The sequence below is a fragment of the Typopeltis vanoorti genome, chromosome 15, assembly GCF_054136105.1.
Source record: "Typopeltis vanoorti isolate ZY-2024b chromosome 15, IOZ_Tvanoo_1.0, whole genome shotgun sequence".
In the NCBI taxonomy this organism is placed as follows: Eukaryota; Metazoa; Arthropoda; class Arachnida; order Uropygi; family Thelyphonidae; genus Typopeltis; species Typopeltis vanoorti.
The window spans coordinates 115,500,461-115,515,751 of NC_143563.1; the positions used below are offsets into that span (position 1 = coordinate 115,500,461).

At 38.6% G+C, this 15,291-nt stretch overlaps 1 protein-coding gene across 1 annotated transcript in view; it reads left to right on the forward strand.

Annotated features, from left to right (window-relative positions):
* Positions 1 to 15,291, forward strand: part of LOC150099091 (tensin-1-like) — a 780,515-nt gene that overhangs the window by 321,069 nt on the left and 444,155 nt on the right. The window contains exon 12 of the mRNA XM_090405808.1: positions 10,658 to 10,770. Within this exon, the coding sequence (XP_090261934.1) occupies positions 10,658 to 10,770 (113 nt within the window). The remainder of the gene's footprint in view (positions 1 to 10,657; positions 10,771 to 15,291) is intronic.

The window sequence follows — 15,291 nt, forward strand, 5'->3', positions numbered from 1 at the left end:
TAGATAGGAAGTTGAAGTTTCAAAAGATAATTGCAATGCTGAAATGAACGTTCACATGTAAAGATAAGGCAAATGTCATTTTGCCTCTTTACAAGGTCTTGATAAGACCTCACTTGGACTATTGTGCACAGTCTGATCTCCTGGTTTCCGTTGTGATTCTGATATACTGGAGAGAATAAAAAGGAGAGTGTTGAAAATGATACCAGGATTGTGAAATACTGAATATGAACACAGTGTTTGCTAGTGTCTGCAGTCTACAAATTCTCAGCAAGACTGAGAATTTGTAGACTGAAGACACTCGCAAACAGGGGAAAGAGGGAGCGATATGATTGAGACTTACAAACTTCTGAAAGGTCATACAGGATTTCAGTTGATGGAATTTTTCAATTTATGAAGGGTGGGGAAAGGACAAGAGGTCATCCTTGGAAGCTAAGAATGAAGGCTGCTAAGAAGGGGGTGACGGCTAAATTAGAGAGGAAGCAGTGTGAATGAATTCAAGAATAAGTATGATAGCTGGTGTGTGTGTGTAGTATATGGCCTCCCTCGATGAGTCTCTGACTACCTGGAGGTTTGTCTTAATAATAATAATAATAATAACATGAATAATATACATTAATATAATTAATTATATTATTATTATTAATATTATACAGATATCTCCATGAAGTTAGAGGGCTCATCATAGTAGATCCATTATTCACACAATAACTGTCATCCTACATCTCATTAAACTTATTCACCGATGATGCACTTACAATCACCCCTGGCAATCCATTTGTCACCTTCCAAGCAAAAAATCTAGTCCTAACACCCTTCCTAACCATACTCTTACACAACTTCCACTGGTGACCCCTTATTTTCTCCTTTACCATATACCAAAAAAAGTTGTCAGTCCTATAAAACCCCTTTAATAATTTAAATGCTTTTATCATGTCCCCTCTTTTTCACTTGTCAGATAATTTTTGAAGGCTACAGATTGCCAATCTATTTTCATAGGGAGCATTCCATAGACCTGCCACAATCTTTGTCACTTGTCTCTGGATCATCTCCACAACTTCTTCATCCCCACTAGATCTGTGTGCAGTAATCCAGAAGTAGCCATATAGACGAAAACAATAACCTCACCATCCCTGCTTGTTAGTGTGTTCTTCAACAACCATGTAATCTGATGTGCTATTTTGGTTACCTTCGTAATAGGCCTTCTAATCTTCAACTCCCTGCACACAATCACACCCAAGTCCCTGGCTTCATCAGTGTCCTGCAGTTCAGTTCCATCAGTATAGTACACAGCTTGTGATTTCTTCCCAAAGTGCATCACTGTACACTTGGCCACATTAAACTGGCAGCCATTTACCTTTGCCCATACTGCTAAGTCATCTTCATTTACCATTGCTCTTCTCAGTTAGCATCATTAGCAAACAACTGAATATTTCCTGTCAAATCATTTCCTATATCCATGATATGCAATTTAAACAACAGATGAACAAGTAATGATCCCTGTGATACACCACTGGTCACTTACTTTTTCCTGAACTCAACTCCTCCATAAACCAGTCTTTGATATCTGTCTCTATCAGCCACCCTTTAATCCAAATCAACTGATCCAGTCTATTGCTCTAATAAATTGGAGCAATCTATTGCTCCAAATTATCTATTGCTCCAATGCATAAATAGGAGCAATCTATTGCTCCAATTTATGCAATCGAATTCTATATGGAATCTTCTCAAATGCTTTTACAAAGTGGCAATATCACTGAGTAGCCATTTCCCTTATCCAAATCTATTGCCACTTGATTGTAATCTGTGTACTTTCTATAATCAAGTGACAACAGATTTGTCGGCATCATCGGCAAATACCTGAAGACCTACTCTTCACAAAACCATGTCGTCTCTTATAGAGTATCATGTTCCTATCCACAGTCTTGATTTCTGTCTTTCACCAATTTTTCCAATACCTTAACCACTGCTCCTGGATGCTAATTGGCCTATAATTTGTTATTTCTGTCTTTGAGTCTTCTTTATGAAATTGGACTGTTTTGCCCTTTTCCCACTACACTGGCATCTTTCCAGTACTGAGGCATAAATTAAACAGCTTGGTCATGGGAGCTGGTAATTCCCTTGCACATTCACGTAATACAAAAGCTGATATGCCATCTAATCCCATGGTTTTGTTCATATTGAAGAAATGAAAGTACTTCCATTTCTTCAACCTCTATTCTTCTATCAGTCAGTGTGGCATCTGGCATTGAAATATCACCACCTTAGACCTAGATAGTACACTTCCCCCTACAAAATGCTCACTTAGTAATTCAACCTAGTTATTTATTTTGGTTCTGCTATTTATTTTGGTTCTGTTACCTGACATCCATCAGCACTTTTTGAAGTAATCTTTCCATGGTCATACCTCCTTTCAATTACGATACAGAGCCAAGAGACTATTTATCTGGCGTAAATTAAGCTAAGGGGATAATAAATCCCTCATTATTTTAAAGCAGGATACGAAACTCGGAGATCGAAATCTAAGAGTTCCATGCCGAAGAACTATTGGCGAGTCCAAGCGTAAGTCATCACTTGGGTAGTACAACACTATGGCAACTCATGTCAAAGGTGGAGCAAGCTCCGTCACCATCCTTAATATTTTCTCATAATGTAAAATGCAGCTCCTAGGAGATGTATTACTGTTTTACATTATGAGGAGAGGTCACTACCCAGATCGGTTTCAATCTTTATTGAGGTCTCATTAGTGAGTAGGTAGACCTGGAATACTAAGGTTTAAGTGAGCCGAACTTACATATACCCCTACTAACGAATTGCCAGACCGGTGTACCCATATATTATTATTACTGCGATAAAGAGCCAAGAGGCTATTTTTCCGGCAGCATAAATTAAGTTAAGGGGATAATAAATCCCTCATTATTTTAAAGCCGGATACGAAACTATACTTATACACTTCCAGTCTGCTACCGCCCTTATGCAATGGCACTATCTTACCTTCCTTCCATTCCATTGGCACCTTTCCCGCAGCCAGACGTTCATTGAAAAACCAATGAAAGGCACTGTCAGTTCCCTAGCACATTCTCTCAAAACTCGTGGTGAAATACCATCCAGTCCAACAGCTTTACTAACATCCAGAGTACTCAGTGTTTGAAACACACTCTCCTCCTGTACCTCTAAACCTCGAACCTGCCCAATCCCTCTAGCATTAAAACTGACTCCTCCAGGATGAAATACTTCAATAAAGTGTTCATTGAACAATTCCACTCCTCTGCATCAGTCACTCTATTCCCATTTTTATCTCACAATATCATTCTTCCACAGTCATTTCTCCTCCTGCTGGCCACATATCTAAAAAAAATTCCCTAGGATTTTCTTTGGATCTTAGGGTCAATCACCTCTCATATTCCAGTTTCGTCTTCCTTACCATACTAGTCACTCTTCTGGCCTGTGCCTTATACTCTTCATGCATCTTCTCTTCACCTGTCTCCTTATATCTCTTCCATAGCCTATTTTTCGCATGCAATTCCTGTTTAATATTGTTTGTCATCCACTTTACTCCAAATTGTGTCCTCTTGTTCACTCGTATAGTGTCTTTCTTCCCATGCACCATCAATATCTCTCTCTTTCTACACAATCACTTATTCCAAGCAGAGGCAGCATAACTAGATTGGTTAGTGTTAAGTTCTCTAATGCCGTGATCATATCTAGCACTCTTGAACCTCATTTCCCCTTCATTACATGTTGCCTCAGGTAATTATCTCTTAGAAGCTGTATAAATTCCATTTCCTTTCCTTGCCTGTGACCATTCCTTCTCCTAATGTCCCCTTAGATGAAATCCCCCATAATATTTACTCGCCTGGTACTCACCATGCTAAATTGTGAGTGCATATCATCTACATTCCCCCTTATACCCCAGTATTATAGCTGTGACCCATAATATATATTTAATCCTGTTGGCCTCTATCTCACACCAGATAATCACAAATAAATTGTCCTCTGAATTCCTGTCCCCATGATGTACTTTTACTCTTTTTGGCTTTAATTTCTATGCTGTCATTTGCAAAACCATCCATCTTGGTCTTGTCTGAAGACATTATTCATTCTATACCTGTGACCATAACATTCCCAGTCAACCACATCTCAATAATGTCTATAAGTTTTGGTCAAGTTTTGCTAACCAATGCCAAGCTATATTTTGGATCATGACATCACTCTCCCATTTATGAACCTCTAGGTTGCCTAGACTTTAGAATGCTCACCTGCATCTTCCTCCAAATCCCCCCCTATAAAAAACATTCTAGTTTCCCTGACATCGCACTTCGAAACTCTCACTGAACAACACTATCTCAAGACTTCTGACACCAAATCCATTTAGATGCAAGCCATCCACCTTATATAAATACTTCCTTCCATCAACCAACTCTACAAATCCACAAACTCCACACCATTTCTCCTGTAGAATCTGAGCACTGACTCATTTGTAATCATAACTCTCCATCTCAGCTTGTCTCTATCATACCGTGACCACAGATGCATAACTTTTACTTTCTCACTCTTCTTTTTTGCATGCACTAGCAACTCTTTCACTTCTTCTTGCATACTGCACTTGTCACTTGCTAAATCATTTGTACCAGCCAAAATAAACATCTCTTTCCCCTTAACTCTCTGTATCCTTACAGCACATCCTGACATTCTTAATTTTAGCACAAGGAAAATATGATTTCATCACACTCTCCTCAAGCAATCTTGTTATCACACAACTCTCTAATACCAGTCAGCTAGCCAATCCTCAATCCAATTCACTAACTATATATCCAAACCCACATGTTGTAACGTAAATATGTGCTTATCATATGGTGTGTCACCCTGTCCAATGCCTTTGTTACTTTATCATAAAAGGCAATTAGATTACTAAATAAGAATGCTCCTTAACACATCCATGCTGACCCTCATCTGCCCAATGCAATATATGATTTCTCACTAATGTCTCCCAACTCTTAACAACTACAGAAGAAATGCAAACTAGCCTATATATTTTGACACTTCCATTCTACCACTACCCTTATGCAATTGGACTATCTCACCCTCCTACTTTTAGGCGCTATTCCAATAGTGAGACTCTCATCGAAAAGCCATGTCAACAGAGCTATCAGCTGTCAGTTTCTTAGCACATTCTCTAACAACATCGTGAAATCCAATCTAGCCCCATTGCCTTATTGACATTCAGAGAACTTAGTATTTTGTAACACACCTGCTCTTGTACTTCCAAACCTTGAACCCTCACCATCCCTCTAATAATAAAGCCTTCTTTTCCAGGATGAAGTACCCTAATAAAGTGATCATTAAAACTCCAATATGTCTTCTACATCAGCCACTCTGCTCCCACTTTCATTAACACAGTGATTCTTTCACAGTCATTTCTCCTTCCTGGCCCACATAATGAAAGAATTCCTTTGGATTTTCCTTGCATCTCAAGGCTAATTTCTTCTCATATTCAAGTTTTGCCTTCCTTACCATACTTAGACACCTTCCTAGCCCGAGTCTTATATTCCTCATGCATCTCGTTTTCTGTCCCTCTCCTTATACTTTTTCCATAACCTCATTTTCAATCTGCAGGGGTTCCCATTTGATAACATTGGTCATCCACTTCACACTAAATCTTGTTCCCTTTCTCACTCAAGGTATACAGTTGTAAACAATTATGTTATAAATAACTATTTTAATTTCTCGACGTTTCGACCTTCATATTAAGGTCATCATCTGGAGTATATACAAATATACAAGGACAAGCTGAGTTACATTTGACACAGTAAGCTAAAGAAACAATGATTTGATCACCAGTTATTCTACTGGCATGACCTCTAGTGAAAAAGAAATACAGATAAAATTACAAATTAATTCATTATTTAGAAACTACATCAAAGCTAAATTCTATTTAAGATAACATGAGAGAAACATTCTTTCTTATAGATAGTTTTCTTACAGTAACAATGATGTCCTATTTTTAACATTACAATTGTTATATTTGATAACTAATATTTAAGGAATTGACAGCGTATACTGGAAATATAGATTAAATAAACTTTAATATACACTTTCCGATATTTCGGCAAACGTTACGTTGCCATCTTCTTGGGAACTTACTAAAAAGACACGTGCACACAAGTACTAATAACAGCAAATGAGACTGAAGCTAGCGTTTTCCTAAAGTCCTGATGGTGCCCCCTGGCGGGCTATATTGGTAGTTCTTGGCCTTTGGGCTGAAGTTCTTCTGATAAAAGTTTCCCAAATTTGGGGCAGTTTCACGCATCCAAATTTGTTGAGGTTTGGCACTCTCACACTATACTGGCAACACACCATCACACATAAAAAACTCAGCCCACTTCAAAGCCAGTATAGAAAACCTTACACTCCAACATAATGACATAATGGTCAGTTTTGATGTCTCCTCCCTATTCACGAATGTCCCCCTCAAAGAAACCTTAAAGCTAATCCAAGCTAAATTTCCTCCCGATATTTCAGCCCTATTTCAGTTTACAATGAACTCAGGCTATTTCGTTTGGCAGGAAAAATTCTACAAACAGATAGAGGGGACAGCCATGGGTTCACCACTTTCCCCACCCTTGGCCAACTTCTTCATGGAGATGTTTGAAGAGAAAGCCTTAAACTCAGCCCCACAAAAACCTACCATATGGCTTCGATACATTGATGATGTTTTCGCTATTTGGCCACATGGCCCGGATTCACTCCTCTCCTTCCTAACACACTTGAACAACCAACACCCTAGAATCAAATTCACCCTGGAAAAAGAGGAAAACAATAACCTCCCCTTCTTAGACACACTAGTCACCCGCCAACCTGATGGAACCTTGGTTTTCTCAGTTTATAGAAAACCCACCCATACAGGCAGATACATTCACCAACAATCCCCCCCCCCCCTCACAACAATATGGAGTTATTAAAACATTATTCAACAAGGCAAAAATAATCTGTTCTAATGATCAAGCCCTAACCACTGAACTAAATCACATCCGTGACACTTTCTCAGCCAACGGCTACCCCCTCCAAAAAATCCAAAAAATACTTAACCCAGTTATCCACAACCCACCACCCCCCTCCCCTTCACAAAAAAGATTACTCTAAATCCATCACTATTCCCTACATCAGAGGCACCTCGGAAAAAATCAATAAAATCTTAAAAAAACATGACCTGACCACTTGTTACAAACCACACAGAAAACTGGCATCCCTTATCCGCTCCACCAAAGACCAACCACTTCCCCTAGACCTACCTGGTGTATACCAGGTCCCTTGCAGCTGTAAACTGTCCTACTTTGGCCAAACAGGCAGGACAGCAAATATCAGAATCTCAGAACACAAGGATTACATCCGATTTCACCAGTACAGCCACTCTGGGCTTGCAGACCACGCTCTGGATACCCGCCACAGAATAAGATGGAAGAAAGCCACAGTAATACACCGCAGCAAGTTCAAGTATGAAAGACTATTCATGGAATCAGCCTCGGCCCTTAGGAACATGGCAAACCTCAACATATTTGGATGCATGAAACTGCCCCAAATTTGGGAAACTTTTATCAGAAGAACTTCAGCCCAAAGGCCAAGAACTACCAATATAGCCCGCCAGGGGGCACAATCAGGACTTTAGGAAAACGCTAGCTTCCTAGCTTCAGTCTCATTTGCTGTTATTAGTACTTGTGTGCACGTGTCTTTTTAGTAAGTTCCCAAGAAGATGGCAACGCGACGTTCGCCGAAATATCGGAAAGTGTATATTAAAGTTTATTTAATCTATATTTCCAGTATACGCTGTCAATTCCTTAAATGTTAGTTATCATGTCTAACCAGCGTATAAGCCTCTCAAGAAGAATAATTGTTATATTACATTAGCATTCTGGATTATCTACAGTTTATAGTTAATATAAACTGTCGTTTATAGTTAACTCTTTGGGAGAAAGGTTCTGTGGGTAGAATATGTGCCTTCCATATGCTTGGGATTTTTAGACCATCATTATTGTTTGGATTGGGGTGGTTGATAAAAATCTCACAGGCTTCCTTAAATTTGCGTTCATACCATGCTTTGGTGTGATGTAAACAACTCGTGCTTTTCCAGTCAATTCTATGTAAAGTGTTCAGGGCATGATCAGAAAGGCCAGCTTCACCATAGTTATTATATTTAATGTGTTGTTTATGTTCCTTTTGTCTGATAGGATTTGTGCATCCTGTTTCCTCTATATATGGTAGATTACAGGTGCAACAAATACAGTATACTCCAGGGTGGGCCAGCAGAGGGAGTTGGTCTTTGGATGAGTTGAGTAAGCTTTTTAATTTTGCAGAAGTTTTAAGGTGGCTTTGAGGTTGTATTTCTGTAGCATTATTTCTTTGAATTATAGGCAAATCTGCTTGTCTGGAGTTGTGGTCAAGGTAGTGTGGTCAAGAGAAGCTAGTGAGGACAAGGATTCAGAACGATAGACAGCAGTAGAATTCTCTTTAATGGGCAGCATGGGTTTACTAAAGGAAGATTGTGTTTTTGTCTATGCTTACGTATTATAACAAGGTGATGAATAAACTGTACAAGGGGGATGCATATACGGTAGTAAATTTAGATTTTGCAGAAGCTTTCGATAGATTGCCACATGGCAAACTAGTAGTTAAATTGGAACAGATAGGTCGGATAGTAGATTAATGCACTGGATTGGCTGTCTGATAGGTAAGAGCAGGTTGTGTGTGTGTGTGTGTGTGGGGGGGGGGGGGGAATAATATCCCAGAATAGGAAAGTCACTAGTCATGACCCACGGGGTCCGCTTTTGGGTCACTGTTGTTTAATTTGTATGTAAATGACACTGCAAAGGGCTTAAATGGTGATATATGGTTGTTTGCAGATGATGTAAAGTTAGCAAGAGTTATGAGAAGTAGAGCAGATGTAGCTTTGCAAGGGGACCTAAATAGACTTGTCTGAATGGGAGAAAGAGTGTGGGGATGTCAATTTAATGTTGCAAAGAGTAAGGTTTTAAAATTTGGGATGCAAAGTATTGGATTCATGAGGATATTTTAGAGGAGATGGAGGAGATGAAAGATTAGGGGGTTATGGTGGATAGGGACTTGAAATTTTGTGGACATTTTGCTAAAATTGTGAGGACAACATAGCAGATTATGGAAATGATACAGAGAACGCTGACATGTAGAAGTAAAGATGTTTTGATTTCATTGTAGAAGACTTTGATCAGGCCGCATATGGACTACTGTGCACATATTTGGTTGCCAGACAAATTACAGAGCCTAGTAGATAGAAGGAAGATAGGAGACATGATCGAGATGTATAAGTTGGTAAGTGGTAATTACCAAATTAGCATGGATTAGATTTTTCATAAAATATCTGGCGACAGGGTGGGGAGAAATCATTTAGAAATCATATGCCCTGGAAGCTGTATAAAGTGGAAGTGAGCATGGGAGTGAGGAGTAGATTTTTTGCATGGAGAGTGGTAGCTGATTGGAATGCCGTGCCTGAGAGTATGGTAAATGTAGGTACAGTGAATGTTTAAGTCAAGGCATGATGAGCTGTACATGCGAAAGTGAGGCCTTCCATGATGTCTCCTGACTCCTTGGAGGTCTATTGGTAATAATAATAATAATTCCTACAGCCTTATTAACATCTAACCCAATCAACACCTGATACACCTGTTATTCTCTCACTTCCATTTCTCTTAATACCTGCCTCCCTTCTATATATTGTGCAGCATCATTTACACCCGTATGATATACACTAATAAAGCATTTGTTCAATAATTCCACAATATCCTTTGCAATGTCCACTATATCCTTTTCTTATTTTAGTAAATACTTTACGCAGTGACCGAGAGTTCGCTTATGAAAAATACACCTCTCCAACACTTCAAGTTCCTTGGTACTGAATGAGAGTTTTGCCCTCTTAAGGTTTCTGCCTGGATTCTGAGGAGAATCAACCAATTTGAAACAGCTGTCAGACTAGTGAAACCTTATCAAAATGGACCAATAAAAGGCAAATATATGGGCACTTGGACAAGTGCTCATGTCTTCTATATTGTCCATGCTAGGGCAACTCATGAATGCTGGCGAGTGTATTCCCATAAGCTCTCTGGTCAACTTCGTTACAAAACTTTCATAGTTTCTACATTTGGCATTTGAAATAATGCTGGATTTAATATCCACTTGATTTGTATTAAAGACTTTACACTTAGTTGAATTAAACCGACATCCCCATTCATTCATTGGCCCACCTGCCCAGCTTATTCAAATCCCCTTTCAATCCATTGACAGTGTCATTGATTAAACAATAGGTCTCCAGTCTTGAACCCTCTGGAACAACCTCAAGCATTAACCTCAGATCTCTCACCACCCAATTCATACTGCCTCTCAAATCATTCATACCACCATCACAATCATTTCCAGCCTGGTTGGCCAAGTGGTTAGTGTATCTGCTCTCTAGCCAAAAGGCTGTGGGTTAAAGGGCATGGGTGTTTGTGATTGTCTTCCACCTTCATACATTCATCCAAGTTTATGCATTTATACTTATTTTTTCAAGTTTTATAAATTAATTTTGTAATATTTTGCATGCATCATTATTTTATCGTACAATAAAAAGAATTTAATGTCATTCTTTTTATAGGTATGTTCATTACTTTGCTGGCCTATTATCTGGTGCAATTCGAATGAATAATAATGTTCTTTATCTTCATCACATAATTATCTATGGCGTCCCAGACTTCGACAACAAAGGTGGTATGTAAAGAATAACCATTTATTTAATGTTTTATATGTATTTATATTACAAAGAACTAAATGCCTGTCTCACAACTAATGGCAGAGTTTCCTCTAAGAAACTTGGGTTTTAATCCCACAAAACAGCTTACAGCTTTAGTTGCTTTGTCTTAGTCCTCAGTCAATGGCTTTGGCTTTAATTCCAAAAACAACAGCAACATCACAAAGAGGCAACGAGAAAAATAAGACTGAGGCTATAAATCACAGGATAGTTTAAGTATCTGAAGTTGATTAAGGTATCAGAGAAGGATTGTCTAGGATCTGGAAGTGGGTTGATAAGAACAGGATTTTGTAAGATTAGCATGGGTTTATTTTCCTTCATTTGTTTCCATCAAGTGGTTAGTGTATCTGCTCTCTAGCCAAAAGGCTGTGGGTTAAAGGGCATGGGTGTTTGTGATTGTCTTCCACCTTCATACATTCATCCAAGTTTATGCATTTATACTTATTTTTTCAAGTTTTATAAATTAATTTTGTAATATTTTGCATGCATCATTATTTTATCGTACAATAAAAAGAATTTAATGTCATTCTTTTTATAGGTATGTTCATTACTTTGCTGGCCTATTATCTGGTGCAATTATTCTTATTTGCAATTATTATTCCCCTTTATAAAGCATTGATACTTCCACATTTGGATTACTGTGCTCAGGTCTGGTCACCTGGATTCCTTGGAGATGAGGAGGCTGTGGAGAGGGTTCAGAGAAGAGTGACCAAGTTGGTGAGTGATATAAAAAATGTTCCCTACGTTGGAAGATTGAGAGCTTGTGGATTGCAGAGATTGGTTGATAGGCGAAGAAGAGGGGATATGATAGAAACATTCAAATTACTAAAAGGTTTTTATAGGATTGATGCAGGGGAAATGTTTCAGCTGTGTGATAGTGATGGAAGAACAAGAGGTCATCTCTGGAAATTAAAGAAGAGTGTGGTTAACAAAGGTGTCAGAACAAGGTTTTTTGCCTGGAGGGTGGTGAATGAGTGGAATTCATTGCCTGACTTTGTTGTGAGCTCTTCATCTGTAAATGAATTCAAGAAGAGATATGACAGATATTGTTTTGCTAGTTTGGGTCTCCCGCGATGAGTCTACTGACTCCATGGAGATACCCGTAATAATAATAATAATAATAATAATAATAATAATTTTCAAGTTCAAATTACCTTTTCTAGACATTCTAATTATGAAAAAAGCAGACAGTCATTTCTCTTGGTGTACTATAAGCCACCTCATACTGGTCGTTATCTACATTTCTCTTCATTGCTCCATATTTCACAAAAATTAGGTATTGTACATATGCTGAAAAGAGGGAGATTTCTATTATAAGAGATTAAAGAACACTAATAGAAGAATTGCATTCTATTCTCCAACTATTGATCAGCAATGGATATCCTAAAAAAATAGCACAAAGAATACTACTCTCTAATCCCTCTCCACAACACATCCATGTCATTCATTACAGAGCCTCAATTTCCATCCATTTTATTGGTGAACTTTTGCTAAGAATTGCAAATCTCCTGAAATCTCATGACATTAGAGTGGCCTTCAAACCCATTATGACAGTATGAAATCTGTTATGCTCACTCAAGGACCACAACCTTTTAACAAACATCCTGAGATTTATAATATTCCATGTTCTTGTGGCCTCAGTTACATAGAGCAAACATTGAGAAGTTTAGAAATAAGACAAAAGGAGCATATTGGAGACTTCAATAACAACAGAGATGACAGCTCAGGCCTGGCATTTCATTTCTTCCACGCTCACCACAACATTGAATGGGATAAGAGCTCCATGCCATACATAGAAAACAACTTCAGTACCCACAACATCAAAAAGGCTACAATGGTAATCCACTCACAAGGCAATCTAAACAGAAACCAAGGATGATGTTGTGTGACATTTGAAAGTCACTCATTAGATCTTTAAATGCATCAGACTTTAATTTTTCTGCTAACTATTCGATGCACCTGCTGAACAATGATTCACCATGTGCTAGCATCTACGCTCCACGTGTTTTTGTTTTTATTTTTTATTATATTAGTTTATGGTCGAAAAAAACAATACTTATCAACAACAGAGGTTACTGTGATAATAATAACGATATGCCTGATAGTCATACTATTGACTGAGGACCTAAGGGCAATAACATTAAGCTTACAAATTTTTAGGAGGTTAAAAATGGAGGGGGAAGGTCTTTTTTACATTTCTGGGGACAGAAATGTTTGCACAAATGTGAGCTGTGTATAGAACAGTTAAACAGAACCAAAGTTTAGATTATTATTATTATTATTATTACTCCAAGACCTCATGTAGTCAAAGACTCGTCTGGCAGGTCCTTTTATCACACACACAGCTCATCATACCGTGCCTTGAACACATTCAAACTCCTTGCAGACACCACATTCTCAGGCAAGGCATTCCAATCATTCACAACTCTGCATGAAAAAACCTGCCTCTCACTCCCCTACTCACACCTTCTTTATACAGTTTCAGGGGTGACCTCTGGTTCTCCCCCAATCTCACACTATTTTATGTAGAACTTCTCCAGTATTGATCCTATAACAACCCCTTACCAACTTGTAGGTCTCTATCATATCTCCCTCCCCCCTTCCTCCTATCCACTAGACTCTGCAAATTACATCTTCTCAATCTTTGCTCATACGCGACATTCCAGAGGTCAGAAACTACCTTAGTCAATCGCCTTTGGACCCTTTCCAACATCTCCTCATCCATCTGAAAACCAGGTGACCAAATCTGGGCACAATAGTCCATGTGTGGCCTAATCAAAGCCTTATACAACGGAACAAGAATCTCCTTACTTCTATACGTCAGTGTCCTCCGCATCATTCCCAGAAGCCTTTGTGTTGTCTTCACAATTTTGGCAATGTGTCCCCTAAATTTCATATCCTTATCCACTGTCATCTCCAGATCTCTTATTTCTTCCACTTCCAACAATATATCCTCACCAAGCATAAATTCTGCATCCCATCTTTGTTTTCCAATTTTTAAAACCTTACATTTTACAACATTGAACTCACTGCTCCATTTCCGTGCCCTATCACTCAATTTATTCAAGTCTTCCTGTAAGGCCACAACATCTTCACTACACTTCATGGTTTGTCCCAACTTTGCATCACTACAAACAACTGAATATCTCCATCCAAATCTTCACCTATATCATGAATATACAAGTTAAACAGTAATGGACCTAAAAAAGACCCCTGAGGCGTTCCACTAGTGACTTTCCTTTTATTGGATATCGCTCCCCCATACACAACTTGTTGACACCTATCACATAGCCAGTCTCCAATCCAATGCACCAATCTAATATCCTGACTAATTGACTGAGGACTGAGGAAAAATGTTTATTATCATTACACCCTCCATGGAGTCGACAGACTCATTTTGGGAGGTTCATTCAACTGACAACGTATTTATCATATATAATCTTAAAATCCTTAACACTCCCTGCATTAACAATACCTTCTGATAATGCATCCCATCTGCTCTAGTTTGACTGTCAACCTATCATGAGGTACTCCATCAAAAGCCTTTGCAAAATCCAAGTATATTACTGTGTATCCTTCTCCTCTGTCCAAGGAAGCAGTCACTTTATTGTAATAAGTAAGTAGATTACTAAAACATGACCTTCCTTTAGCAAATCCATGCTGTCCATCAAAGATAATACTAATTTTATCAACCCAACTCTGGATCCTAGTTCTCACAAGCTTCTCCAACAACTTAACTACAACACCTGACACACAGATAAGCCTATAGTTTGATGCTTGAGTTCTCTCACCTCCTTTATGAAGTGGCACAATCTTGCCCTCCTTCCACTCCTTAGGAACTTGACCAAGTGCAAGACTCATATTAAAAAAATATGTCAAGGCAAGTGTCAACTCCCTGGCACATTCCTTCAAAATATGTGGTGATATATTATCAAGTCCCACAGCATTATTAACATTTAGTTTACTCAACTCCCCATACACCTTTTACTCACTTACAGTCAGTCTCTCCTCCCCATCATCTATTGCTCTCAATCTTCATATACCATTTTCTCCTATCAATGTCATCCTTCCATAATCATTCTTTCTTTTCCTGGCTACATATCAAAAGAACTCCTTAGGATTCTTTTTGGCTTCATTAGCTAACTGCTGTTCATACCTCTCTTTAGTTATCCTCACCAACCAAGTCACTCTCCTTGCCTGGTTTTTGTAGACCTCGTAGAATTGGTTATTTCCGCTTCTCTTATACTGCCTCCACAATGCCCTTTTTCTCTGTATCGCATGCTTAATCTATTTATTCATCCATCTCACACCTACCTTATTTAACCTTCTCACCCTTGGAATACACTTAGACATTTAGACATTGCATTTACTAGATAGTTTTTGAAAATCCCCCCAAGCTGCATTGATCTCTTTTCCAGCTAACTCCTCATTCCATGCTACACCCGCAAGCTGTCTCCTGAGCTCTTCATAATCACCCCCCC